This window comes from Salmo salar, chromosome 02, assembly GCF_965601325.2.
Source record: "Salmo salar chromosome 02, fSalSal1, whole genome shotgun sequence".
Taxonomy (NCBI): Eukaryota; Metazoa; Chordata; class Actinopteri; order Salmoniformes; family Salmonidae; genus Salmo; species Salmo salar.
In genome coordinates, this window is record NC_138292.1 from 379,650 (window position 1) to 405,260 (window position 25,611).

Consider the following 25,611-nt stretch of genomic DNA (forward strand, 5'->3'; position numbering starts at 1 on the left):
TAGGTAAAGATATAAAACAGTAAAAAGACAGGCTATATACAGTAGAGAGGCTACATACAGACACCGGTTAGTCAGGCTGATTGAGGTAGTATGTACATATGGTTAAAGTGACAATGCATATATGATAAACAGTGAGTAGCAGCAGTGTAAAAAGAGGGGTTGGGGGGGGGCACACAAATGCAAATAGTCCAGGTAGCCATTTGGGGGCGTGCTCGGTCCTCCTTTTCCTGTAGTCCACAATCATCTCCTTAGTCTTGGTTACGTTGAGGGATAGGTTGTTATTCTGGCACCAACCGGCCAGGTCTCTGACCTCCTCCCTATAGGCTGTCTCGTCGTTGTTGGTGATCAGGCCTACCACTGTTGTGTCGTCTGCAAACTTAATGATGGTGTTGGAGTCATGCCTGGCCATGCAGTCGTGGGTGAACAGGGAGTACCGGAGGGGACTGAGCACGCACCCCTGGGGAGCTCCAGTATTGAGGAACAGCGTGGCAGATGTGTTGCTAGCTACCCTCACCACCTGGGGGCGGCCCGTCAGGAAGTTCAGGATCCAGTTGCAGAGGGAGGTGTTTAGTCCCAGGATCCTTAGCTTAGCGATGAGCTTGGAGGGAACTATGGTGTTGAACGCTGAGCTGAATTCAATTAATATTTGTCCTATGTCCTTGTTCACATGCCTATGAGACAACGTCAAATAAATATGTAAAAAGTACAACTTTATTAAAATAAATGTGTGTAAATGTAGACAATATACAGTAGTATACAGAAACATTCATATAAAACCCATGAAAATTCAGTTGGGAAGAGAGAGACAACATTCTTGTACGTCAATGAATTAGCTCGGGAGGAGCCCAGCATTCAGTAACCATTTCATCTCTGATCGATTCTACTGGCAGTGCTCCTCTCCGACCCATAATTAAAAACACATCCAAGCTAAACAAATTTTAAAAAAAAAGGGGAACAGGAAGTACAAATAATTACAAAAACAACTACACATAAAAAAACACATTCACAATCTCCTGACATTGCGTTTGCTCTGAGCGCTCCCGGGAAGAACGTCCTTCTTGCTGCGTCGTTTGGCCGACAGGCTGGCGCATTCTTTGGACCCGTGGAAGGCACAAAGGCAGCTGGTACAGAACTGGAAGCCGCAGTCGACGCTGCTACAAACACCCTCCATTTTCACAGAGTGACACCTAGCAGGGTGGCGGCATCGAGGGCAGGGCTTCAGACATTCGTCAGTGAAGAGGGTTTTGGCCACCTAGGAGGACGGAACACAATATAAACAGAGATTAGAGCTAGTGTCCTTGTCTACACGGAGGGATCCACAATACAACATTAGAGCTAGTGTCCTTGTCTACACGGAGGGATCCACAATACAACATTAGAGCTAGTGTCCTTGTCTACACGGAGGGATCCACAATACAACATTAGAGCTAGTGTCCTTGTCTACACGGAGGGATCCACAATACAACATTAGAGCTAGTGTCCTTGTCTACACGGAGGGATCCACAATACAACATTAGAGCTAGTGTCCTTGTCTACACGGAGGGATCCACAATACAACATTAGAGCTAGTGTCCTTGTCTACACGGAGGGATCCACAATACAACATTAGAGCTAGTGTCCTTGTCTACACGGAGGGAACCACAATACAACATTGGAGCTAGTGTCCTTGTCTACACGGAGGGATCCACAATACAACATTAGAGCTAGTGTCCTTGTCTACACGGAGGGATCCACAATACAACATTAGAGCTAGTGTCCTTGTCTACACGGAGGGATCCACAATACAACATTAGAGCTAGTGTCCTTGTCTACACGGAGGGATCCACAATACAACATTAGAGCTAGTGTCCTTGTCTACACGGAGGGATCCACAATACAACATTAGAGCTAGTGTCCTTGTCTACACGGAGGGATCCACAATACAACATTAGAGCTAGTGTCCTTGTCTACACGGAGGGATCCACAATACAACATTAGAGCTAGTGTCCTTGTCTACACGGAGGGATCCACAATACAACATTAGAGCTAGTGTCCTTGTCTACACGGAGGGATCCACAATACAACATTAGAGCTAGTGTCCTTGTCTACACGGAGGGATCCACAATACAACATTAGAGCTAGTGTCCTTGTCTACACGGAGGGATCCACAATACAACATTAGAGCTAGTGTCCTTGTCTACACGGAGGGATCCACAATACAACATTAGAGCTAGTGTCCTTGTCTACACGGAGGGATCCACAATACAACATTAGAGCTAGTGTCCTTGTCTACACGGAGGGATCCACAATACAACATTAGAGCTAGTGTCCTTGTCTACACGGAGGGATCCACAATACAACATTAGAGCTAGTGTCCTTGTCTACACGGAGGGATCCACAATACAACATTAGAGCTAGTGTCCTTGTCTACACGGAGGGATCCACAATACAACATTAGAGCTAGTGTCCTTGTCTACACGGAGGGATCCACAATACAACATTAGAGCTAGTGTCCTTGTCTACACGGAGGGATCCACAATACAACATTAGAGCTAGTGTCCTTGTCTACACGGAGGGATCCACAATACAACATTAGAGCTAGTGTCCTTGTCTACACGGAGGGATCCACAATACAACATTAGAGCTAGTGTCCTTGTCTACACGGAGGGATCCACAATACAACATTAGAGCTAGTGTCCTTGTCTACACGGAGGGATCCACAATACAACATTAGAGCTAGTGTCCTTGTCTACACGGAGGGATCCACAATACAACATTAGAGCTAGTGTCCTTGTCTACACGGAGGGATCCACAATACAACATTAGAGCTAGTGTCCTTGTCTACACGGAGGGATCCACAATACAACATTAGAGCTAGTGTCCTTGTCTACACGGAGGGAACCACAATACAACATTAGAGCTAGTGTCCTTGTCTACACGGAGGGAACCACAATACAACATTAGAGCTAGTGTCCTTGTCTACACGGAGGGATCCACAATACAACATTAGAGCTAGTGTCCTTGTCTACACGGAGGGATCCACAATACAACATTAGAGCTAGTGTCCTTGTCTACACGGAGGGATCCACAATACAACATTAGAGCTAGTGTCCTTGTCTACACGGAGGGATCCACAATACAACATTAGAGCTAGTGTCCTTGTCTACACGGAGGGAACCACAATACAACATTAGAGCTAGTGTCCTTGTCTACACGGAGGGAACCACAATACAACATTAGAGCTAGTGTCCTTGTCTACACGGAGGGATCCACAATACAACATTAGAGCTAGTGTCCTTGTCTACACGGAGGGATCCACAATACAACATTAGAGCTAGTGTCCTTGTCTACACGGAGGGATCCACAATACAACATTAGAGCTAGTGTCCTTGTCTACACGGAGGGATCCACAATACAACATTAGAGCTAGTGTCCTTGTCTACACGGAGGGATCCACAATACAACATTAGAGCTAGTGTCCTTGTCTACACGGAGGGATCCACAATACAACATTAGAGCTAGTGTCCTTGTCTACACGGAGGGATCCACATTTGGCTGATTTGATAAACTTACTGGGCTTCTGTTTGCTGGCCGGGGGTCCTGGACTGGGCCTGGACTCACCTGAATGAACAGGTTCTGTTTGCTGGCTGAGTTGTGCTGGTACTGGGGGTCCTGGACTGGGCCTGGACTCACCTGTATGAACAGGTCCTGTTTGCTGGCTGAGTTGTGCTGGACGGGGGTCCTGGACTGGGCCTGGACTCACCTGTATGAACAGGTCCTGTTTGCTGGCTGAGTTGTGCTGGTACTGGGGGTCCTGGACTGGGCCTGGACTCACCTGTATGAACAGGTCCTGTTTGCTGGCTGAGTTGTGCTGGTACTGGGGGTCCTGGACTGGGCCTGGACTCACCTGTATGAACAGGTTCTGTTTGCTGGCTGAGTTGTGCTGGACGGGGGTTAAAGTGGCCGTTCCTGACTGGGGGGTACCACGGATGCTGGTACTGGGGGTCCTGGACTGGGCCTGGACTGACTTCAGGACAGACCGGCTCAGCAGGGTCAACCTGGTCTCTGCATCAGGGACGTGGACTGCACTGCCAAGCTGCACACACACACACAGGAAATGAACAGTGTTGGTGAAAGTAGCCCTGTAGTAAATATATAATGAAAATCTGACTGGAGCGATATTCATAAAGTGTCTCAGTAGGAGTGGTGATCTAGGATCAGTTTGTCCTTTTAGACCCTACTGGCTAAGACTACACGGACCTGATCCTAGACCCTACTGGCTAAGACTACACGGACCTGATCCTAGACCCTACATGGACCTGATCCTAGACCCTACATGGACCTAATCCTAGACCCTAATGACTAAGACTACACGGACCTGATCCTAGACCCTACTGGCTAAGACTACACGGACCTGATCCTAGACCCTACTGGCTAAGACTACATGGACCTGATCCTAGACCCTACTGGCTACACAGACCTGATCCTAGACACTACACGGACCTGATCCTAGACCCTACTGGCTACACGGACCTGATCCTAGACGGACCTGATCCTAGACCCTAACGACTACCTGATCCTAGACCCTAACGACTACACGGACCTGATCCTAGACCCTAACGACTACACAGACCTGATCCTAGACCCTAACGACTACGCGGACCTGATCCTAGACCCTAACGACTACGTGAACCTGATCCTAATGAATCAGACTACATGCTATGCAATCTGGTTTCAGAGCTGGTCATGGGTGCACCTCAGCCACGCTCAAGGTCCTAAACGATATCGTAACCGCCATCGATAAGAAACTGTGCTGCCGTACTTATTGACCTGGCCAAGGCTTTCGGCTCTGTCAATCACCACATCCTCATCGGCAGACTCGACAGCCTTGGTTTCTCAAATGATTGCCTCGCCTGGTTCACCAACTACTTCTCTGATAGAGTTCAGTGTGTCAAATCGGAGGGCCTGTTGTCCGGACCTCTGGCAGTCTCTATGGGGGTACCACAGGGTTCAATTCTTGGGCCAACTCTTTTCTCTGTATACATCAATGATGTCGCTCTTGCTGCTGGTGAGACTCTGATCCATCTCTACACAGGCGACACCATTCTGTATACATCTGGCTCTTCTTTGGACACTGTGTTAACAACCCTCCAGACGAGCTTCAATGCCATACAACTCTCCTTCCGTGGCCTTCAACTGCTCTTAAATACAAGTAAAACTAAATGCATGCTCTTCAACCGATCGCTGCCTGCACCTGCCCGCCTGTCCAGCATCACTACTCTGGACGGTTCTGACTTAGAATTTGTGGACAACTACAAATACCTAGGTGTCTGGTTAGACTGTAAACTCTCCTTCCAGACTCACATCAAACATCTCCAATCCAAAGTTAAATCTAGAATTGGCTTCCTATTTCGCAAGAAAGCATCCTTCACTCATGCTGCCAAACATACCCTCGTAAAACTGACCATCCTACCGATCCTCGACGATGTCATTTAAAAAATAGCCTCCAATACCCTACTCAATAAACTGGATGCAGTCTATCACAGTGCCATCCGTTTTGTCACCAAAGCCCCATTTACTACCCACCACTGCGACCTGTACGCTCTCGTTGGCTGGCCTTCGCTTCATACTCGTCGCCAAACCCACTGGCTCCAGGTCATCTACAAGTCCCTGCTAGATAAAGTCCCGCCTTATCTCCGCTCACTGGTCACCATAGCAGCACCCACCTGTAGCACGCGCTCCATGCAGGTATATCTCTCTGGTTACCCCCAAAGCCAATTCCTCCTTTGGCCGTCTCTCCTTCCAGTTCTCTGCTGGCTACACGGACCTGACCCTAGACCCTACTGACTACACGGACCTGACCCTAGACCCTACTGACTACACGGACCTGATCCTAGACCCTACTGACTAAGACTCCATGGACCTGACCCTAGACCCTACTGACTAAGACTACACGGACCTGACCCTAGACCCTACTGACTACACGGACCTGACCCTAGACCCTACTGACTACACGGACCTGACCCTAGACCCTACTGACTACACGGACCTGACCCTAGACCCTACTGACTACACGGACCTGACCCTAGACCCTACTGACTACACGGACCTGAACCTAGACCCTACTGACTACACGGACCTGACCCTAGACCCTACTGACTACACGGACCTGACCCTAGACCCTACTGACTACACGGACCTGACCCTAGACCCTACTGACTACACGGACCTGACCCTAGACCCTACTGACTACACGGACCTGACCCTAGACCCTACTGACTACACGGACCTGACCCTAGACCCTACTGACTACACGGACCTGACCCTAGACCCTACTGACTACACGGACCTGACCCTAGACCCTACTGACTACACGGACCTGACCCTAGACCCTACTGACTACACGGACCTGACCCTAGACCCTACTGACTACACGGACCTGACCCTAGACCCTACTGACTAAGACTACATGGACCTGATCCTAGACCCTACTGACTAAGACTACATGGAACTGATCCTAGACCCTACATGGACCTGATCCTAGACCCTACTGGCTACATGGACCTGATCCTAGACCCTACTGGCTACACTGACCTGATCCTAGACCCTACTGGCTACATGGACCTGATCCTAGACCCTACTGGCTACATGGACCTGACCCTAGACCCTACATGGACCTGATCCTAGACCCTACTGGCTACATGGACCCGATCCTAGACCCTACTGGCTAAGACTACATGGACCTGATCCTAGACCCTACATGGACCTGATCCTAGACCCTACTGGCTACATGGACCTGACCCTAGACCCTAATGACTACACAGACCTGATCCTAGACCCGACTGGCTACATGGACCTGATCCTAGAACCTACTGACTACATGGACCTGACCCTAGACCCTAATGACTACACAGACCTGATCCTAGACCCTACTGGCTACATGGACCTGATCCTAGACCCTACTGACTAAGACTACATGGACCTGATCCTAGACCCTACTGACTAAGACTACATGGACCTGATCCTAGACCCTACATGGACCTGATCCTAGACCCTACTGGCTAGATGGACCTGATCCTAGACCCTACTGACTACATGGACCTGATCCTAGACCCTAATGACTAAGACTACATGGACCTGATCCTAGACCCTACATGGACCTGATCCTAGACCCTACTGACTACACGGACCTGATCCTAGACCCTACTGACTACATGGACCTGATCCTAGACCCTAATGACTAAGACTACATGGACCTGATCCTAGACCCTACTGACTACATGGACCTGATCCTAGACCCTAATGACTACATGGACCTGATCCTAGACCCTAATGACTACATGGACCTGATCCTAGACCCTAATGACTACATGGACCTGATCCTAGACCCTAATGACTACATGGACCTGATCCTAGACCCTAATGACTACATGGACCTGATCCTAATGAATAAAACTACATGGACCTGATCCTAGATCCTAATGAACAAGACTACACGGACAGATGGGGCCTGATCCTAGTTCAGGCACTCCCACTGTGACACTAATAATACGGGCCCAGACATAGCGCTTCTCTATATCAATGCTGAAACACGGTTACAGGCGACAACCTCACCTCCAGAGCTGCCTTGACGTCCTTCAGGTAGTCTCTCCTCCTGCGGCTGGACATCTTGTTCTGAACTATGATCTCATTCCAGCTATGGGACACCTGACCAACCCTGTAGACCAGCAGAACACACGCAACAATGTCATGACAATGATGTGTTATATAATGTTCTAGCAAGCGTTTTGATTACATATTTATTTATTTATTTTTATTTGATTTATTTCACCTTTATTTAAACCAGGTAGGCAAGTTGAGAACAAGTTCTCATTTACAATTGCGACCTGGCCAAGATAAAGCAAAGCAGTTCGACAACATACAACAACACAGAGTTACACATGGAGTAAAACAACATACAATCAATGATGCAGTAGAAAAAAAAATATGACTATATACAATGTGAGCAAATGAGGTGAGATAAGGGAGGTAAAGGCAATAAAGGCCATGGTGGCAAAGTAAATAAAGTATAGCAAGAAAAACACTGGAATGGTAGAATTATAATTTGAATAAAGTTCAAAGTTCAAATATAAATAATATGGTGCAAAGGAGCAAAATAAATAAAATAAATACAGTAGGGGAAGAGGTAGTAGTTTGGGCTAAATTATAGATGGGCTGTGTACAGGTGCAGTGATCTGTGAGCTGCTCTGATAGCTGGTGCTTAAAGCTAGTGAGGGAGATAAGTGTTTCCATATGTCACACACACACACGTCAGTAAATCTGTATCACACTGCCTTCAGAAAGTATTCATAGACGCCTGGACTTATTCCACATTTTTGTTGTGTTACAGCCTGAATTCAAAATGTATTGTTTCCTCACCCATTTGCACACAATAACCCCCTCAACAAAATGACAAAGTGAAAACATGTTTTCAAATCTGTCCACATTTTATAAAAATGAAATACAGAAATCTTATTTACTTAAGTATTCAGACCCCTTTGTTTTATGACACTCCAAATTGAGCTCAGGTTGCATCCGATTTTCCGTAGATCATCCGTGAGACGTCGCTACAACTTGATTGGAGTCCACCTGTATCCAATTCAATGGTTTGGACATGATTTAGAGAGAAACACACCTGTCTATATAAGGTCCCAGGGTTGACCGGTTATATCAGAGCAGGAACTATACCATGAAGTCCAAGGAACTGTCTGTAGAGAGCCGTGATGAGCCATATATCTGGGGAAAGGGTATAAAACAATTTGAGTGTTGAAAGTTTACAAGAGTACAGTCCCGTGTAGCTCTGTTGGTAGAGCATGGTGTTCGCAACGCCAGGGTTGTGGGTTCTATTCCCACAGGGGACCAGTACAGAGATTTTTTTTTTAATGAAACGTATGCATTCACTACTGTAAGTCGCTCTGGATAAGAGCGTCTGCTAAATGACTAAAATGTAAATGTACAGTGGTCTCCGTCATTAGGAAATTGACAAATACGGAACTACCTAGACTCTGTCTAGAGCTGGCCGTCCGAACAAACTGAGCAACCGGACAAGAAGTCACCATGAACCCCTTGGCTGAGATGGAAGAGAACCTTCTAGAAGGACAACAGTCTCTACAGTACTTCACCAATCTGGGCTTTATGGGAGAGAACGGACTGATGGAAACAAGGAATAAAAATCCAAAAATCCAGATGTGCAAAGCTGACAGACATACCCAAGACGAGACTCAAAAGCTGTATCCGCCGCGAGAGTTGCTTCTACAAAGTATCGACTCAGAGGAGTGTGAATACATATGTAAATGAGATATCTGTATTTAAAATTTTCTATAAATTTGCTACAATTTCTAAAAACATGTTTTCACTGGTCATTATGGTGTATTGTGAGAGAGAGAAAAAAAATAATCAATTTAGAATTCAGGCTGTAACAACAAAATGTGGAATAAGTCAAGGGGTATGAATACTTTCTGGAGGTAGTGTATAAAACCCTCACCTATAGACATCTTCAGAGGACAGCTGATTGAGGATCTTAGCCAGGATGTGTCTGAGATTCTTCTTCTTTAGCTCAGTAAAGATGTCTACCTTCCCCAGGCCCATCTTCCTGCCGATCAGCCCAGCCAGGGGCATGTCGGTCCTGAAGGTCTCCTTCTCAGAGACCCTCAGCAGTTCCTCCAGACTGGTGTGCTCCAGCAACATCCTGGATGTCCTCTGGGACATGGCCTGGACCATCTGTAGGGCCGGCGTGAAGGACAGGTCCTCTAGCTTAGCAGTGGTTGTTTTCGGCGGCGTCACATCCAGGAAGACGTCACTGTCGTCATCCTCTTTGAAGATGCCGCGCTCCAGATGTCCCTGGGATATCAGGTTCTTCTCTCTGCGATGAGCTCTGTGGGCTGCCAGGTTCCTCACGTCCCGGTCCCCCTCAGACTGGGAACCCCCCTCTCGGAGAGTGGAGAGGCGACGCTGGCGTTCCAGTCTGGACCTGATGATCATTTATTTTTATTTTTTAAACTTCATAAATAACTTTACAAAAAGAAAAACCTGGAAGTGTAACAGTACAGCTTCCGTCCCTCTCCTCGCCCCAACCTGGGCTCGAACCAGGGACCCTCTGCACACATCGACAACAGTCACCCTCGAAGCATCGTTAGCATCGTTACCCATCGCTCCACAAAAAGCCGCGGCCCTTGCAGAGCAAGGGGAACAACTACTTCAAGGTCTCATAGCGAGTGACGTCACCGATTGAAACGCTATTAGCGCGCACCACCGCTAACTAGCTAGCCATTTCACATCGGTTACAGAAACAAGCAACAAACTGAATTACACCAAGTACAACTAAAATGATTAAATATTACAATAATTAGCTACAAAACGCCATAAATATACAACACTGAAACGTTCTAAGGCAATGTTTCTCAACTCCAGTCCTTGAGTACCCCCCCAACAGCACACATTTGTGTGTGTGTGTGTGTGTGTGTATATATATATATACATATACATACACACACACTGTTGAGGGTACAAGGATTGGCGATGACAAACACTGTTCTAGGTCGTTCAATGGAAGTCAAAAAGCTATGGAGCCTACCTCCTCTTCATCTCAGCCAGCCTGCTGGGGGTCTCCTTGCACCTGGAGCTACCTGATGACGACAGCAGCATCTCCTGGAAGGAACCATCATTGTCTAGCGTGGAGTCCTGGGATTTATCCAGAGCCAAGGAGCTGAAGCCGCTGTCCTCAGACACAGAGCGGTCATAGTGTTTATGAGTAGGGGTGGAGGAGGGGGTGTCAAAGTGGTATTTAGGAGTAGGGGTGCTCAGGATACTCAGGCTGTCTGAGAGGTCAGCCGCTACGCTGTTGTTGACTGGAGTCTGGAAATTGTCTTTCACCGAGGGTGTTATTCTGTTACAGTGTGGGGTTTCCTGCATATCAGTGGTAGAGAGGTCTGAGAGGACACTGCTCTCTCCCAGGTCTGCATCTGAGAGCGACGTAGCAAACGCCTTTCTCTCAAAGAGAGTGACGTTGGTCATGTTGCATTTACCATCTTCAAGTGTTGAGGTTTTTACAAGAGAGAAGAGGAGGCGCAGTTTCCTGCCGGAGAGAAGCACATCTTCTGGTTTTAAAGTGCTTGTAGCCAAAGCTCCAATAGTAAAGGCATCTGGTGAGTCAAAGACCACATTTGAGCAGTGTTCAGTTCTCCCATTCGCTGACGAGTCTGTCCTTTTAGTGCATGATGTTTCTGTATCGTCTGTAGTTTTACCCTCGGTGGCAGATTTAGACATAAGGAGACGCCGTCTCAGCAACGGCTCTCTCCTGGATACTTTAGGAGTTTCACACCAGCCGTTCTTCAGAATGTCTCTCTGTGGACTTCTGACGCCCTCTTTTTGTCTGTTCTTGCTGGGTGACAGAGGTTCGCATTTCTGTGAAACGTTCTCTTTAGGCGTTTCATGAAAACCGTCTGAAGAACAACACCGTGAGAGGTTAAAATCGTCTCCGAACTCAATTTTAGAGCTGTAACCACTGTCCAGGTATCCACTGTCTTGACAAGCTCCATATTGCTGGTCTTTGTGGAAATTGACATCTGGTCTGAGACACTGCTCCATACTCCCTTTCAGATGTAGAAACACAAATATTCACCAGGTGACTGGTCTGGTGTTTCAAACTGATCTGTGAGAGGACATAGAAAAACAATGCAGTTAGACAAAAACAAAGTGTTAAGCCACTTTTGTTGTAAGCTAGTTTGCTAACGTTAACCCTAAGTTAATGTAGCTAGCTAGTTAGCTAAAATTAGACAATTGGACAAACATGTAACGTGTACTCAATTTTGGAAAATACAAATATATCTATCTAGCTGACTATAGCTAAAAAAAAACGATTTAAAAAAAAGAAGTGGTCAATAGCTAACAGGTTATGAGAGTAGCGACTTTCCAAGTGGATAAAACAAAAACAACCAGAAGCTAACTATCGTCGACAGTGACAACAAATCCATCGTTGCTATGCTGTCGTGAGCCGTTGATAAACGGCGTTTAAATCCCCTCGCTCGGGGTTTAAAATGTTCCGTCTAGATATCTCCATGGCTACCATTCACCCGCTCAAAACTACACCGCGACCGCCAAAAAAAACCTGGACTGAGTCCGGGTCCACTGGCTCCCCTCTGTCCCTAGAGAGACCCATTAGCCCGCTAGCTAGCTAGTAGCAAGCTAGCTACCGTTACTTACCTAGCTATTGTTTCAGAAAGACACTTAGTGTTGTTTACTTACTTCAGAGCCAAAAGGAAAACCTCAAATGTAGCTAGAAATGTCGGACATTCATTCCAAAGAGGTGTACCGTATACCGGCCCGTCTCCTAGTCCTCGTAATGAACTGAGATGTATCGTATACCTGCCCGTCTCCTCGTCCTCGTAATGAACGGTGTGTGTTTGTTTAGGACTGAGATGTTTTCAAATCTGGTGCCAGTCTGCTGCACATCTCATTCCACTTCTCGCGATGATTAGTTTTCCAAACACACGCACTGTAGTCTGGGAGTTGTGGTCCTTCTTTCATTCAACTCCCTGACAGTGTAGGGTGCTGTGCGTTTAACGAAACTCTCCGGTTCATGTCAACGCAAGATTGTAATCACTAGTAACATCTAAACTGCAGACATGGTGGCCACTAAGAAAACTGTGAGTTTGCGATTGGAAAAAAAAAAATCGTTCATTTATAGAAATGTTTGTGCACATCCTTAAACTTAATCGGTGATGGGTAAATGTTATTTTCAAATCGTTCATTTATACCAGTGTGAGTGACCAAGCAGGGTGCGCTTCTCGTTAGCGAAGGAACTTTAGGGTTACGAGTGTCTTTACGGTGCATCTTTCCTAGTTCGGTAGATGTATCATGCGTTTTCCCAAAAACACCACGACAACGTTCGGTAGGTGCGTCGTTAAGGCATGTGTAATAAAGGCAGCGCTCATCTCGGGTAAGCTTTCTCCATTCATATACATTTGACCAAATAGTAAAATGAAACCCCATTGAATTAACATTAAATTGACTTAGATATCATTGAAATATGTAGGCCTGTGTAGCATATACCGTATGCAGCCTATTCACCTTTAATGCAGTCATCGCGGTTTTCATTTAAGCATATTTCCTTCCCTTGTTTGTAACAATTATAAAAACATTGGCAACTTCTATGATTCTATGTTTAGCGAGATCTTCTGTGTATAAAGTGACGCAGTGGGGTGGGGGGGAACGCAGGTAACGACGCATTTAGCTGTTCTACGTGTGGTCTGCGGCAGTCGATAAATAACTCGCGTTTAAGTACAACTTTAGTAGTGCTGATTTTTTTTGGAAACGGCTCGGAGATTTAACATTGCTCCTACGAAGGTTCTAACGATGAACTTAGTCGTAAGATGCTTTTGTGAAACCGGGCCCTCGCCTGGTCTGGTTCATATTGACATGATGCGTGGACTGCCTTGTGTTCTGTCATTTTTTTTAAATTGAACCTTTATTTAACTATGTCAATTAAGAACAAATTCTTATTTACAAAGACGGCATAACCCGAACGAAGTTGGGCCAATTGTGCGCCGCCCTATGGGACTCCCCAATCTCGGCAGGTTGTGATACAGCCTGGAATCGAACCAGGGTCTGTAGTGACTCCTCTAGCACCGAGACGCTGCGCCACTCGGGGTGATCCTATTTATACAGTCGTGGTCTCGTCTAATCAGTTTGTCTCCCCAGAAAAAGTCCCTGGAGTCCATCAACTCTCGGCTTCAGCTGGTGATGAAGAGCGGTAAATACGTACTGGGCTACAAACAGACTCAGAGGATGATCCGCCAGGGCAAAGCCAAGCTGGTCATCCTGGCCAACAACACACCTGCCCTCAGGTAAATACACGGAACGAAAACAATATAAACGCAACATGTGAAGTGTTGTTTCTCATGACATGAAGTGAAATAAGACCGTCCAGATAGTTTCCATACGCACAAAAAAAAAGCTTTTTCACATTGTGTTCACTTTTTTAAAAATGTTTTAAACCCTGTTGTGAGCATTTTGCTTTCGCTAAAGATATGCCACACCTGTCAGGTGAATAGATTATCAAGAAGCTGATTAAACAACATGATCATTACATAGGTGCACCTTGTGCTGGGGGGGACAATAAAAGGCCACTCTATAAAATGTGCAGTTTTGTCACAAAGCCACAGATGTTTTGATTGGAGCATGCAATTGGCATGCTGACCGCGGGAATGTCCACAGAGCTGTTGCCAGAGAAGTACGTCCAATTTGACCATGTGTAACCACGCCAACCCAGGACGTCCACATCCAGCTTCTTCACCTGCGGTGGGGGGTGTGGGTGGGGGTCGTCTGAGCCCAATCACCCAGACAGCTGATTAAACTGTGGGTTTTGCACAAATGGAAGAATTTCAACACAAACTGTCAGAAACCGTCTCAGGGGAAGTTCATCTAAGTTCCGTGCTCGTCGTCCTCACCAGAGTTCTTCACCTGAATGCAGTTTGGCGTCGTAAACACGACTTCGGTGGGCAAATGGTCACCTTCGATGGCCAATGACACGCTGAAGAAGTGCGCGCTTCACGGATGAATCCCAGTTTCAACTGTACCCGGTGCATTTGGCGTTGTGTGGTCGAGCGGGTTTGCTAATGTCAACGTTGTGAACAGACTGCCTCGTGGGGGAGGTGGGGTTCTAGTATGGGCAGGCACAAAGCTACGGACAACAAACACGATAGCAATCTGATTACACAGAGATACTGTGATGAGATCCTGAGGCTCTATTGTTTCAGCATGATGATGAATGGCCCCATGTCGCAAGAAATCTGTACACAATTCCTGGAAGCTGGAAATGTCTCAGTTCTTCGATGGTCTGCATACTCTCCAGACATGTCACCCATTTTAAGCATGTTTGGGATGCTCTGAATGGAAGTGTACGACTGTGTTCCAGTTCCCGCCAATATCTAGCTACTTTGGCACAGCCATTGAAGAGTAGTGGGACCAACATTCCACAGGCCACAATCAACAGCCTGATCAGCTCTATGTGAAGGAGATGTCGCCCTGCATGAGGTAAACACCAGATACTGACTGGTTCTTATCCACGCCCCTACCTTTTTTGTTAAGGTGTCTGTGACCAACAGATTCATAATCTCTGTATTCACAGTTGTGTGAAATCTATAGATTAGAGCCTAATGAATTTATTTCAACTGACTGATTATTTGAATTGGGTGTGCTACTACTTGGCTGGTACAGAAGCCTCTTTCCCTCAGGGAAGGTTATGCAGTCCTGCTCAGCACCGATATTGTACTACAGTGAATCCACTCTAAAAGTGATTTGAACTCAGCACCGATATTGTACTACAGTGAATCCACTCTAAAAGTGATTTGAACTCAGCACCGATATTGTACTACAGTGAATCCACTCTAAAAGTGATTTGAACTCAGCACCGATATTGTACTACAGTGAATCCACTCTAAAAGTGATATGAACTCAGCACCGATATTGTACTACAGTGAATCCACCCTAAAAGTGATTTGAACTCAGCACCGATATTGTACTACAGTGAATCCACTCTAAAAGTGATAGGAACTCAGCACCGATATTGTACTACAGTGAATCCACTCTAAAAGTGATTTGAACTCAGCACCGATGTTGTACTACAGTGAATCCACTCTAAAAGTGATTTGAACTCAGCACCGATATTGTACTACAGTGAATCCACTCTAAAAGTGATTTGCCACACCTCTCAGCCACCGACTCCCCATTGTACTACAGTGAATCCACCCTAAAAGTGATTTGAACTCTTCCCTTCTCCCTGTAGGAAATCAGAGATAGAGTACTATGCTATGCTGGCTAAGACTGGGGTCCACCACTACAGTGGGAACAACATAGAGCTTGGCACAGCCTGTGGAAAGTACTTCAGAGTCTGTACACTGGCCATCATTGACCCTGGTGAGGTTTTCTTCATGATAAACGGGACAAATGTGAAATGTTGTCACATGTCGTGTGTGTAAACTGTTATTCTTTCACGACCGGTTTATAGAATGTAACTTGTATTTATTTTGTAAATCGTCCACAGGGGATTCAGACATCATCAGGAGTATGCCTGATCAGCCACAGGGGGAGAAGTAGTCTGGCTGAGTCACTTCTTTCTCTGTAGATGTGTTTTTGTTAAATAAATCGACTTCAAGATCACCGAGTTTGTTTTGTCATATGTTTTTAGTATTTGCCATGTAATTGTAGTACAATGGAAGAAATTGTGGAAGAGACTAAGAAATGTGGGCACTTGTTAGAAAAAAAAACATCAAGCTTGCATTGTAATGAAGAGGGTCCCCCCTGGTGTTGGGTCCCCCCCCTGGCGTTGGGTCCCCCCCTGGCGTTGGGTCCCCCCCCCGGCGTTGGGTCCCCCCCCCGGCGTTGGGTCCCCCCCCCGGCGTTGGGTCCCCCCCCGGCGTTGGGTCCCCCCCCCCGGCGTTGGGCCCCCCCCCGGCGTTGGGTCCCCCCCCCCCGGCGTTGGGTCCCCCCCCCCGGCGTTGGGTCCCCCCCCCCGGCGTTGGGTCCCCCCCCCGGCGTTGGGTCCCCCCCGGCGTTGGGTCCCCCCCCGGCGTTGGGTCCCCCCCCCGGCGTTGGGTCCCCCCCCGGCGTTGGGTCCCCCCCCCTGGCGTTGGGTCCCCCCCTGGCGTTCAGTCACCCCTGGTGTTAATGGACTGTAGTAGAGCCACAAAGGCCAAAAGGCACAATACCATCTTCACATGTCACAACTAGCATCATATCTGACTCTCCACTGATAAATATTACATCACCACTGTTAGATGGGACCCATATCATTGTCCCGACAGTCGGCGACAATTCTTAAACTAAAATAATTGATTGTTAGTGGTCACTCACAACACAGCAATATAAATCTGTCATTGGGTACTGTCAAACTCCCAGAGCATAGTCCAGGGATGTATTCATTCTGCCAAATGGGTCCAAAACGTTTCAAAACTATAGTTGCTATTGGACAAATACAGGTAGGATTCGTTTGCGTCTGTTATAAGATACTTTTTTTTTTTTAGCAACAGAATCGTCAGAATGAAAACACTAGTTCAGTGTGTTCTGGTTGAGTTCAGACCCTCAACGTTGCATTCTCGTCTTCTCAGTTTGGGTTGGTGGACGGCTTCCATTCCAGGCGTTCTACGTTTCTCCAGAACATTAGGACGAGAATACAATGTAATCGCAACACTAGTTAATTCACTTGTGTTTGGCTTTACTGGCCAGAGCCTGTAAGTTAGCCGGTCCTCCCCACACTGTCCCGAACACATCCCTCTCGGTCCTCAGGGCCACCTCTAGGGGGAGCTCTCTCCCAGACACCACCACGTTCTTTATGGCTCTGATGACCGAGGCAGGACCTGTGGTGTAGCAACCCAACCACTGCTCTGCCTCCAGGAGGGCATTGGCTCCAGACCCATCCAGGGAACCCTCCAGGACGCCGTCCGCAAGCCCGATCTGAAGCCCCATCTCTGGGTCTACTTTCAAAGCGCCACCCAGCATCTTCAAGGCGTTCTGGCTGCCTACGATGCGTACCAATCTAGCCGCACCTCCCCACCCAGGGACCAGACCCATGTGTTTATGGACAAACCGGATCATACCGCCTGGCACCATCAACCTAGCAGGGAGAGACCGTGACATTGGTTTAGAGATTATTGGAAACTTGGTGGATTTTGTGTTTTGATATTTCTTGAAAAGGCCTTTTTTTTTATGTGCACTCTACTTTTCTATCATCTTGGCCATGTGCTGTTATAATCTCCACCCGGCACAGCCAGAAGAGGACTGGCCACCCCTCACAGCCTGGTTCCTCTCTAGGTTTCTTCCTAGGGTTCTGGCCTTTCTAGGGAGTTTTTCCTAGCCACCCCTCATAGCCTGGTTCCTCTCTAGGTTTCTTCCTAGGTTTTGGCCTTTCTAGGGAGTTTTTCCTAGCCACCGTGCTTCTACACCTGCATTGCTTGCTGTTTGGGGGGTTTTACGCTGGGTTTCTGTACAGCACTTTGAGATATCAGCTGATGTAAGAAGGGCTTTATAAATACATGTGATTTGATTCTCCACTATCTGGATGTAGGCCTAAAGTTGAATAAACACAATGGTGCCATCTATGGACGATGAGTCACCTTACTGTACCTAAAGTCACAGGCAGTAGTGAGCTCAGCTCCTCCTCCCAGTGCACTCCCTTCCACCAGAGCTACAGACAACAGAGGAAGCCTTCAACAGAGAACACATGGGTTAGTGTGGCACAGAGCATCTGGCATGACACACTGATCTAGAACGTCCTAGCACAGAGGGCAGGGTCCTAGCACAGAGGGCAGGGTCCTAGCACAGAGGGCAGGGTCCTACTACAGAGGGTCCTAGCACAGAGGGCAGTGTCCTACTACAGAGGGTCCTACTACAGAGGGCAGGGTCCTAGCACAGAGGGCAGGGTCCTAGCACAGAGGGCAGTGTCCTACTACAGAGGGTCCTACTACAGAGGGCAGGGTCCTACTACAGAGGGTCCTACCACAGAGGGCAGGGTCCTACTACAGAGGGTCCTACTACAGAGGGCAGGGTCCTACTACAGAGGGTCCTACCACAGAGGGCAGGGTCCTACTACAGAGGGTCCTACCACAGAGGGCAGGGTCCTACTACAGAGGGTCCTACCACAGAGGGCAGGGTCCTACCACAGAGGGCAGGGTCCTACCACAGAGGGCAGGGTCCTACTACAGAGGGTCCTAGCACAGAGGGCAGGGTCCTACCACAGAGGGCAGGGTCCTAGCACAGAGGGCAGGGTCCTACTACAGAGGGTCCTACCACAGAGGGCAGGGTCCTACTACAGAGGGTCCTAGCACAGAGGGTCCTACCACAGAGGGCAGGGTCCTACCACAGAGGGCAGGGTCCTACTACAGAGGGTCCTACCTCAGTAGCCTGGTCAGGACATTCTGCATGAACATACACATCTTCATCCCATCCTGAAAGACAAGACGCATCGTTTTAGACCAGGAGGTCCAACTCATTCCATGGAGGGCCTGGTAGTGTCTGCTGGTTTTGGGCTTTTCCTTTCAGTTAACACCTAGACAACCAGGTGAGGGGAGTTCCTTATTGAGACCTAGACAACCAGGTGAGGGGAGTTCCTTACTGAGACCTAGACAACCAGGTGAGGGGAGTTCCTTACTGAGACCTGGACAACCAGGTGAGGAGAGGTCCTTACTGAGACCTAGACAACCAGGTGAGGAGAGTTCCTTACTGAGACCTAGACAACCAGGTGAGGGGAGTTCCTTACTGAGACCTAGACAACCAGGTGAGGGGAGTTCCTTACTGAGACCTAGACAACCAGGTGAGGAGAGTTCCTTATTGAGACCTAGACAACCAGGTGAGGGGAGTTCCTTACTGAGACCTAGACAACCAGGTGAGGAGAGTTCCTTACTGAGACCTAGACAACCAGGTGAGGAGAGTTCCTTACTGAGACCTAGACAACCAGGTGAGGAGAGTTCCTTACTGAGACCTAGACAACCAGGTGATGAGAGTTCCTTACTGAGACCTAGACAACCAGGTGAGGAGAGTTCCTTACTGAGACCTAGACAACCAGGTGAGGAGAGTTCCTTACTGAGACCTAGACAACCAGGTGAGGAGAGTTCCTTACTGAGACCTAGACAACCAGGTGAGGGGAGTTGGGGACTGACCTGAGGGTTGGATATATCTCTAACAACATTGAGGACTGACCTGAGGGTTGGATATATCTCTGATAACATTGAGGACTGACCTGAGGGTTGGATATATCTCTAACAACATTGAGGACTGACCTGAGGGTTGGATATATCTCTGATAACATTGAGGACTGACCTGAGGGTTGGATATATCTCTAACAACATTGAGGACTGACCTGAGGGTTGGATATATCTCTAACAACATTGAGGACTGACCTGAGGGTTGGATATATCTCTGACAACATTGAGGTCTGACCTGAGGGTTGGATAGATCTCTGATAACATGGAGGACTGACCTGAGGGTTGGATATATCTCTAACAACATTGAGGACTGACCTGAGGGTTGGATATATCTCTGATAACATTGAGGACTGACCTGAGGGTTGGATATATCTCTAACAACATTGAGGACTGACCTGAGGGTTGGATATATCTCTGATAACATTGAGGACTGACCTGAGGGTTGGATATATCTCTGACAACATTGAGGACTGACCTGAGGGTTGGATATATCTCTAACAACATTGAGGACTGACCTGAGGGTTGGATATATCTCTGACAACATTGAGGTCTGACCTGAGGGTTGGATAGATCTCTGATAACATGGAGGACTGACCTGAGGGTTGGATATATCTCTAACAACATTGAGGACTGACCTGAGGGTTGGATATATCTCTGACAACCTTGAGGACTGACCTGAGGGTTGGATATAGCCCTGACCGCGTTGAGGTCTGACCCAGAGCAGAATGTCCCAGCAGCCCCCTGGACGATGAGACCTTTGCCCTCCGTCCACTCCTCTAGCTGGGACACCCTCTCCTCCAGCTCCACCATCATAGAACCTGGAGGAAAACAGGGTAGTGTTCAGTAGGGATAAAACGTTTTGAACCTGCGTGAAACAGGGAGGTACAACCTGAACATGTTCAATATGAGGTTGAGGATTGACGAGAGATGAAGTGTGATGAGAATTCTAGATAGTCCGCATAATCAAATAACATTCAGCTCAGACACCCAGGGGTCTCTTCACAGTCCCCAAGTCCAAAATGAATTCACGGTAATGCACAGACACCCAGGGGTCTCTTCACAGTCCCCAAGTCCAAAATGAATTCACGGTAATGCACAGACACCCAGGGGTCTCTTCACAGTCCCCAAGTCCAAAATGAATTCACGGTAATGCACAGACACCCAGGGGTCTCTTCACAGTCCCCAAGTCCAAAATGAATTCACGGTAATGCACAGACACCCAGGGGTCTCTTCACAGTCCCCAAGTCCAAAATGAATTCACGGTAATGCACAGACACCCAGGGGTCTCTTCACAGTCCCCAAGTCCAAAATGAATTCACGGTAATGCACAGACACCCAGGGGTCTCTTCACAGTCCCCAAGTCCAAAATGAATTCACGGTAATGCACAGACACCCAAGGGTCTCTTCACAGTCCCCAAGTCCAAAATGAATTCACGGTAATGCACAGACACCCAGGGGTCTCTTCACAGTCCCCAAGTCCAAAATGAATTCACGGTAATGCTCAGTATTATACAGAGCCATGATTGAATGGAGCTCCCACCTCCCAATTACTCAAACGAACAGCAAAATGACCTTTAAAAAACCGGATTAAACAACATCTCATGGAACGACGGAGACTGTGAGGGGACACAAACACACAATGCTTTGTTGTATAGTTTCTATATGTTGTATAGTTTCTAGATGTTGTATAGTTTCTATATGTTGTATTGTTTCTAAATGTATTGTTTCTAAATGTTGTATTGTTTCTAGATGTTGTATTGTTTCTAGATGTTGTATTGTTTCTATATGTTGTATTGTTTCTAAATGTATTGTTTCTAAATGTTGTATTGTTTCTAGATGTTGTATTGTTTCTATATGTTGTATTGTTTCTAGATGTTGTATTGTTCCTATATGTTGTATTGTTTCTAGATGTTGTATTGTTTCTAGATGTTGTATTGTTCCTATATGTTGTATTGTTTCTAGATGTTGTATTGTTTCTAGATGTTGTATTGTTCCTAGATGTTGTATAGTTTCTATATGTTGTATTGTTTCTATATGTTGTATTGTTTCTATATGTTGTATTGTTCCTATATGTTGTATTGTTTCTATATGTTGTATTGTTTCTATATGTTGTATTGTTTCTATATGTTGTATTGTTCCTATATGTTGTATTGTTTCTAGATGTTGTATTGTTTCTATATGTTGTATTGTTCCTATATGTTGTATTGTTTCTAGATGTTGTATTGTTTCTATATGTTGTATTGTTTCTATATGTTGTATTGTTAAATGTTTTGTTGTATTGTTTCTATATGTTGTATTGTTTCTAGATGTTGTATTGTTTCTAGATGTTGTATTGTTTCTATATGTTGTATAGTTTCTAGATGTTGTATTGTTAAATGTTTTGTTGTATTGTTTCTAGATGTTGTATTGTTTCTAGATGTTGTATTGTTCCTATATGTTGTATTGTTTCTAGATGTTGTATTGTTTCTAGACGTTGTATTGTTTCTAGATGTTGTATTGTTTCTAGATGTTGTATTGTTTCTAGACGTTGTATTGTTTCTAGACGTTGTATTGTTCCTATATGTTGTATTGTTTCTAGACGTTGTATTGTTAAATGCTTTGTTGTATTGTTTCTAGATGTTGTATTGTTTCTAAATGTTGTATTGTTCCTATATGTTGTATTGTTCCTATATGTTGTATTGTTTCTATATGTTGTATTGTTTCTAGATGTTGTATTGTTTCTAGATGTTGTATTGTTTCTAGATGTATTGTTTCTAGATGTTGTATTGTTCCTATATGTTGTATTGTTTCTAGATGTTGTATTGTTTCTAGATGTTGTATTGTTTCTATATGTTGTATTGTTCCTATATGTTGTATTGTTTCTATATGTTGTATTGTTTCTAGATGTTGTATTGTTAAATGCTTTGTTGTATTGTTTCTAGATGTTGTATTGTTTCTATATGTTGTATTGTTTCTAGACGTTGTATTGTTTCTAGATGTTGTATTGTTTCTAGATGTTGTATTATAAGTCCTTGTTCATCAGTGTATCCGTTTTTTTGTGGGCCCCCAGGAAGTGCAGCTGCTGCAAAAGCTAATGGGGATCCAAATAAACAAATTTTTATGTCATCTGTTGCTACAGTGTGCCCTACTCAACGCAACCCAGTTCATTGAGCACCAGCCCCCTTAGTCCCACTGTCATTCTCAGGAGAAACAAAGAGTTTTATATATATATATATATATATATATATATATATATATATTTCGCTCCGTTTGGTGAAGAGAAAACCAAAGATAATCGGAGTGATATTTAGTCTGAATTGCAGGTTAGCAAAGAGCAACAGTCAGATCAGTGAATATAATATAACATTAGACAGTGCTTCCATACCAGAGAAAGCGTTCATTCGAGCAGGGTTGTTGACGGTCAGTACTGCGATGCCTGACTCCTGTTTGACGAGGTCTATAGATCCCCCAGGGAAAGCTTGGAGTTTCTCTCTGATCTCCTTCTCCTGGAAGCCCTTGGCAGTGGTGGAAACAGATCCAATCCCCCTGAGGAGGTGCTGCCCCCAGGCACCAGGCCGACTGACCCTGAGGAGGTGCTGCCCCCAGGCACCAGGCCGACTGACCCTGAGGAGGTGCTGACCGGCTGCAGACAGAACCATGCTGCTGCTACCAGGGAAAGGTAGGACAGAAGGATGGAGGGATAGAAACAGATAGGAGAGAGGGACTGAGGAAGGGAAAGAGGGGAGGAGAGAGAGAGGAACAGAGGGAGGGAAACAGAGAGAGGAAGAGCAAGGGAGGGATACAGAGAGAGGAACAGAGGGAGGGAAACAGAGAGAGGAAGAGCAAGGGAGGGAAACAGAGAGAGGAACAGAGGGAGGGAAACAGAGAGAGGAACAGAGGGAGGGAAACAGAGAGAGGAACAGAGGGAGGGAAACAGAGAGAGGAACAGAGGGAGGGAAACAGAGAGAGGAACAGAGGGAGGGAAACAGAGAGAGGAACAGAGGGAGGGAAACAGAGAGAGGAACAGAGGGAGGGAAACAGAGAGAGGAACAGAGGGAGGGAAACAGAGAGAGGAACAGAGGGAGGGAAACAGAGAGAGGAACAGAGGGAGGGAAACAGAGAGAGGAACAGAGGGAGGGATACAGAGAGAGGAACAGAGGGAGGGAAACAGAGAGAGGAACAGAGGGAGGGAAACAGAGAGAGGAACAGAGGGAGGGAAACAGAGAGAGGAACAGAGGGAGGGAAACAGAGAGAGGAACAGAGGGAGGGAAACAGAGAGAGGAACAGAGGGAGGGAAACAGAGAGAGGAACAGAGGGAGGGAAACAGAGAGAGGAACAGAGGGAGGGAAACAGAGAGAGGAACAGAGGGAGGGAAACAGAGAGAGGAACAGAGGGAGGGAAACAGAGAGAGGAACAGAGGGAGGGAAACAGAGAGAGGAACAGAGGGAGGGAAACAGAGAGAGGAACAGAGGGAGGGAAACAGAGAGAGGAAGAGCAAGGGAGGGAAACAGAGAGAGGAACAGAGGGAGGGAAACAGAGAGAGGAACAGAGGGAGGGAAACAGAGAGAGGAACAGAGGGAGGGAAACAGAGAGAGGAACAGAGGGAGGGAAACAGAGAGAGGAACAGAGGGAGGGAAACAGAGAGAGGAACAGAGGGAGGGAAACAGAGGGGAATCAGCACTGTTATTGAACTGTAAAACAGTTGGCCAGAGTTGGTTGCTAGGTCGTATGTGTGCAGCTACCAGCCCATAATAATCCCCTGTCTGTGCTAACTGAGGCAGATAGACACTAGCTCAGGTCCAAGGGACATGCGTCCGGTCCCAACTAAGAGATCTACACATGCGCATCTGACCCATGCAAAGGCACCTTATTGTTGTTGTCTTCGTGCGATGGGCAAGAGCTAGCTGACTAGCCATGTCCTTCAGTTATATCCCCTTATAAACATGTGGATTTCTAAAAGCGTACACTTTAATAACATCCCCAAAGTACTGTGGAAAAACGTCCCTAACAACCTGATCATTAGGTGATATAACATAAAAAGCTACATCTTAAAATCATTCACAAACCTGTGCTGTCTGATAGCTCAATGTTGTGGTGTTACATTGAAACTCCCCCCCCGGAAACATGAACCAGTGAACAAGGAACTTGGCCACACGAGGGCAAGCTAATACTCCCATCATTCAGAAAGTTAGATTCTATGTAGTATTACCAAAGAGAATTGTGGTATATACTCATTTTTAGGTTCACTGTACTGGCTAGTAATTATATAGGTCGTTCAAAAATGATTTAAACATAATGTGCTGTCAGTTCACTACCTTTCCTCTCGACATTTATTTATTTTTATTTTTTCTTTAACCTTTATTTAAATTAGGCAAGTCAGTTAAGAACACATTTTTATTTACAATGACGGCCTACCAAAAGGCAAAAGGCCTTCTGCGGGGACCGGGGCTAAAAAAATAAATACAAAAAAATACATACATTTAAAAAAAAATACCTGCTCCTGATATCACCACCTTTCCTCTCTACCTGCTCCTGATATCACCACCTTTCCTCTCTACCTGCTCTTGATATCACCACCTTTCCTCTCTACCTGCTCCTGATATCACCACCTTTCCTCTCTACCTGCTCCTGATATTACCACCTTTCCTCTCTACCTGCTCCTGATATCACCACCGTTCCTCTCTACCTGCTCCTGATATCACCACCTTTCCTCTCTACCTGCTCCTGATATCACCACCTTTCCTCTCTACCTGCTCCTGATATTACCACCTTTCCTCTCTTCCTGCTCCTGATATCACCACCTTTCCTCTCTACCTGCTCCTGATATTAACACCTTTCCTCTCTACCTGCTCCTGATATCACCACCTTTCCTCTCTACCTGCTCCTGATATCACCACCTTTCCTCTCTACCTGCTCC

General features: G+C 46.4%; 3 protein-coding genes across 6 annotated transcripts; 1 reads left to right on the forward strand and 2 right to left on the reverse strand.

Annotated features, from left to right (window-relative positions):
* Nucleotides 1-693: 693 nt before the first annotated feature.
* Nucleotides 694-12,566, reverse strand: LOC123723930 (F-box only protein 43). 3 transcript variants are annotated; one of them, XM_082958887.1, is made up of 6 exons: nt 12,262-12,566; nt 10,592-11,668; nt 9,503-9,988; nt 7,594-7,696; nt 3,887-4,075; nt 694-1,252 (listed from the first exon to the last, which is right to left on the reverse strand). In XM_082958887.1, exons 2-6 carry the CDS (start codon nt 11,602-11,604, stop codon nt 1,004-1,006), a joined length of 2,040 nt encoding a protein of 679 aa, XP_082815013.1. In that variant the 5' UTR covers nt 11,605-11,668; nt 12,262-12,566; the 3' UTR covers nt 694-1,003. The 3 variants fall into 3 exon arrangements, with proteins under 3 accessions (XP_082815013.1, XP_082815014.1, XP_082815015.1); XM_082958889.1 differs by having other exon boundaries at nt 1,079-1,252; nt 3,673-4,075; XM_082958888.1 differs by lacking the exon at nt 12,262-12,566 and having other exon boundaries at nt 10,592-12,234.
* On the forward strand, nt 12,543-16,176 carry LOC106572903 (large ribosomal subunit protein eL30). 2 transcript variants are annotated; one of them, XM_045711633.2, is made up of 4 exons: nt 12,543-12,662; nt 13,717-13,862; nt 15,803-15,933; nt 16,061-16,176. In XM_045711633.2, the coding sequence occupies exons 1-4, from the start codon at nt 12,642-12,644 to the stop codon at nt 16,111-16,113; spliced, it is 351 nt and encodes a 116-aa protein (XP_045567589.1). In that variant the 5' UTR covers nt 12,543-12,641; the 3' UTR covers nt 16,114-16,176. The 2 variants fall into 2 exon arrangements, with proteins under 2 accessions (XP_045567589.1, XP_045567591.1); XM_045711635.2 differs by lacking the exon at nt 12,543-12,662 and adding an exon at nt 12,794-12,955.
* Nucleotides 16,177-16,624: 448 nt separating this feature from the next.
* Nucleotides 16,625-24,813, reverse strand: LOC106599002 (ethylmalonyl-CoA decarboxylase). The gene is made up of 6 exons (XM_082958894.1): nt 24,761-24,813; nt 23,080-23,418; nt 20,391-20,533; nt 18,907-18,959; nt 18,139-18,219; nt 16,625-17,629 (listed from the first exon to the last, which is right to left on the reverse strand). Exons 2-6 carry the CDS (start codon nt 23,351-23,353, stop codon nt 17,215-17,217), a joined length of 966 nt encoding a protein of 321 aa, XP_082815020.1. The 5' UTR covers nt 23,354-23,418; nt 24,761-24,813; the 3' UTR covers nt 16,625-17,214.
* Between the last annotated feature and the right edge of the window lie 798 nt (nt 24,814-25,611).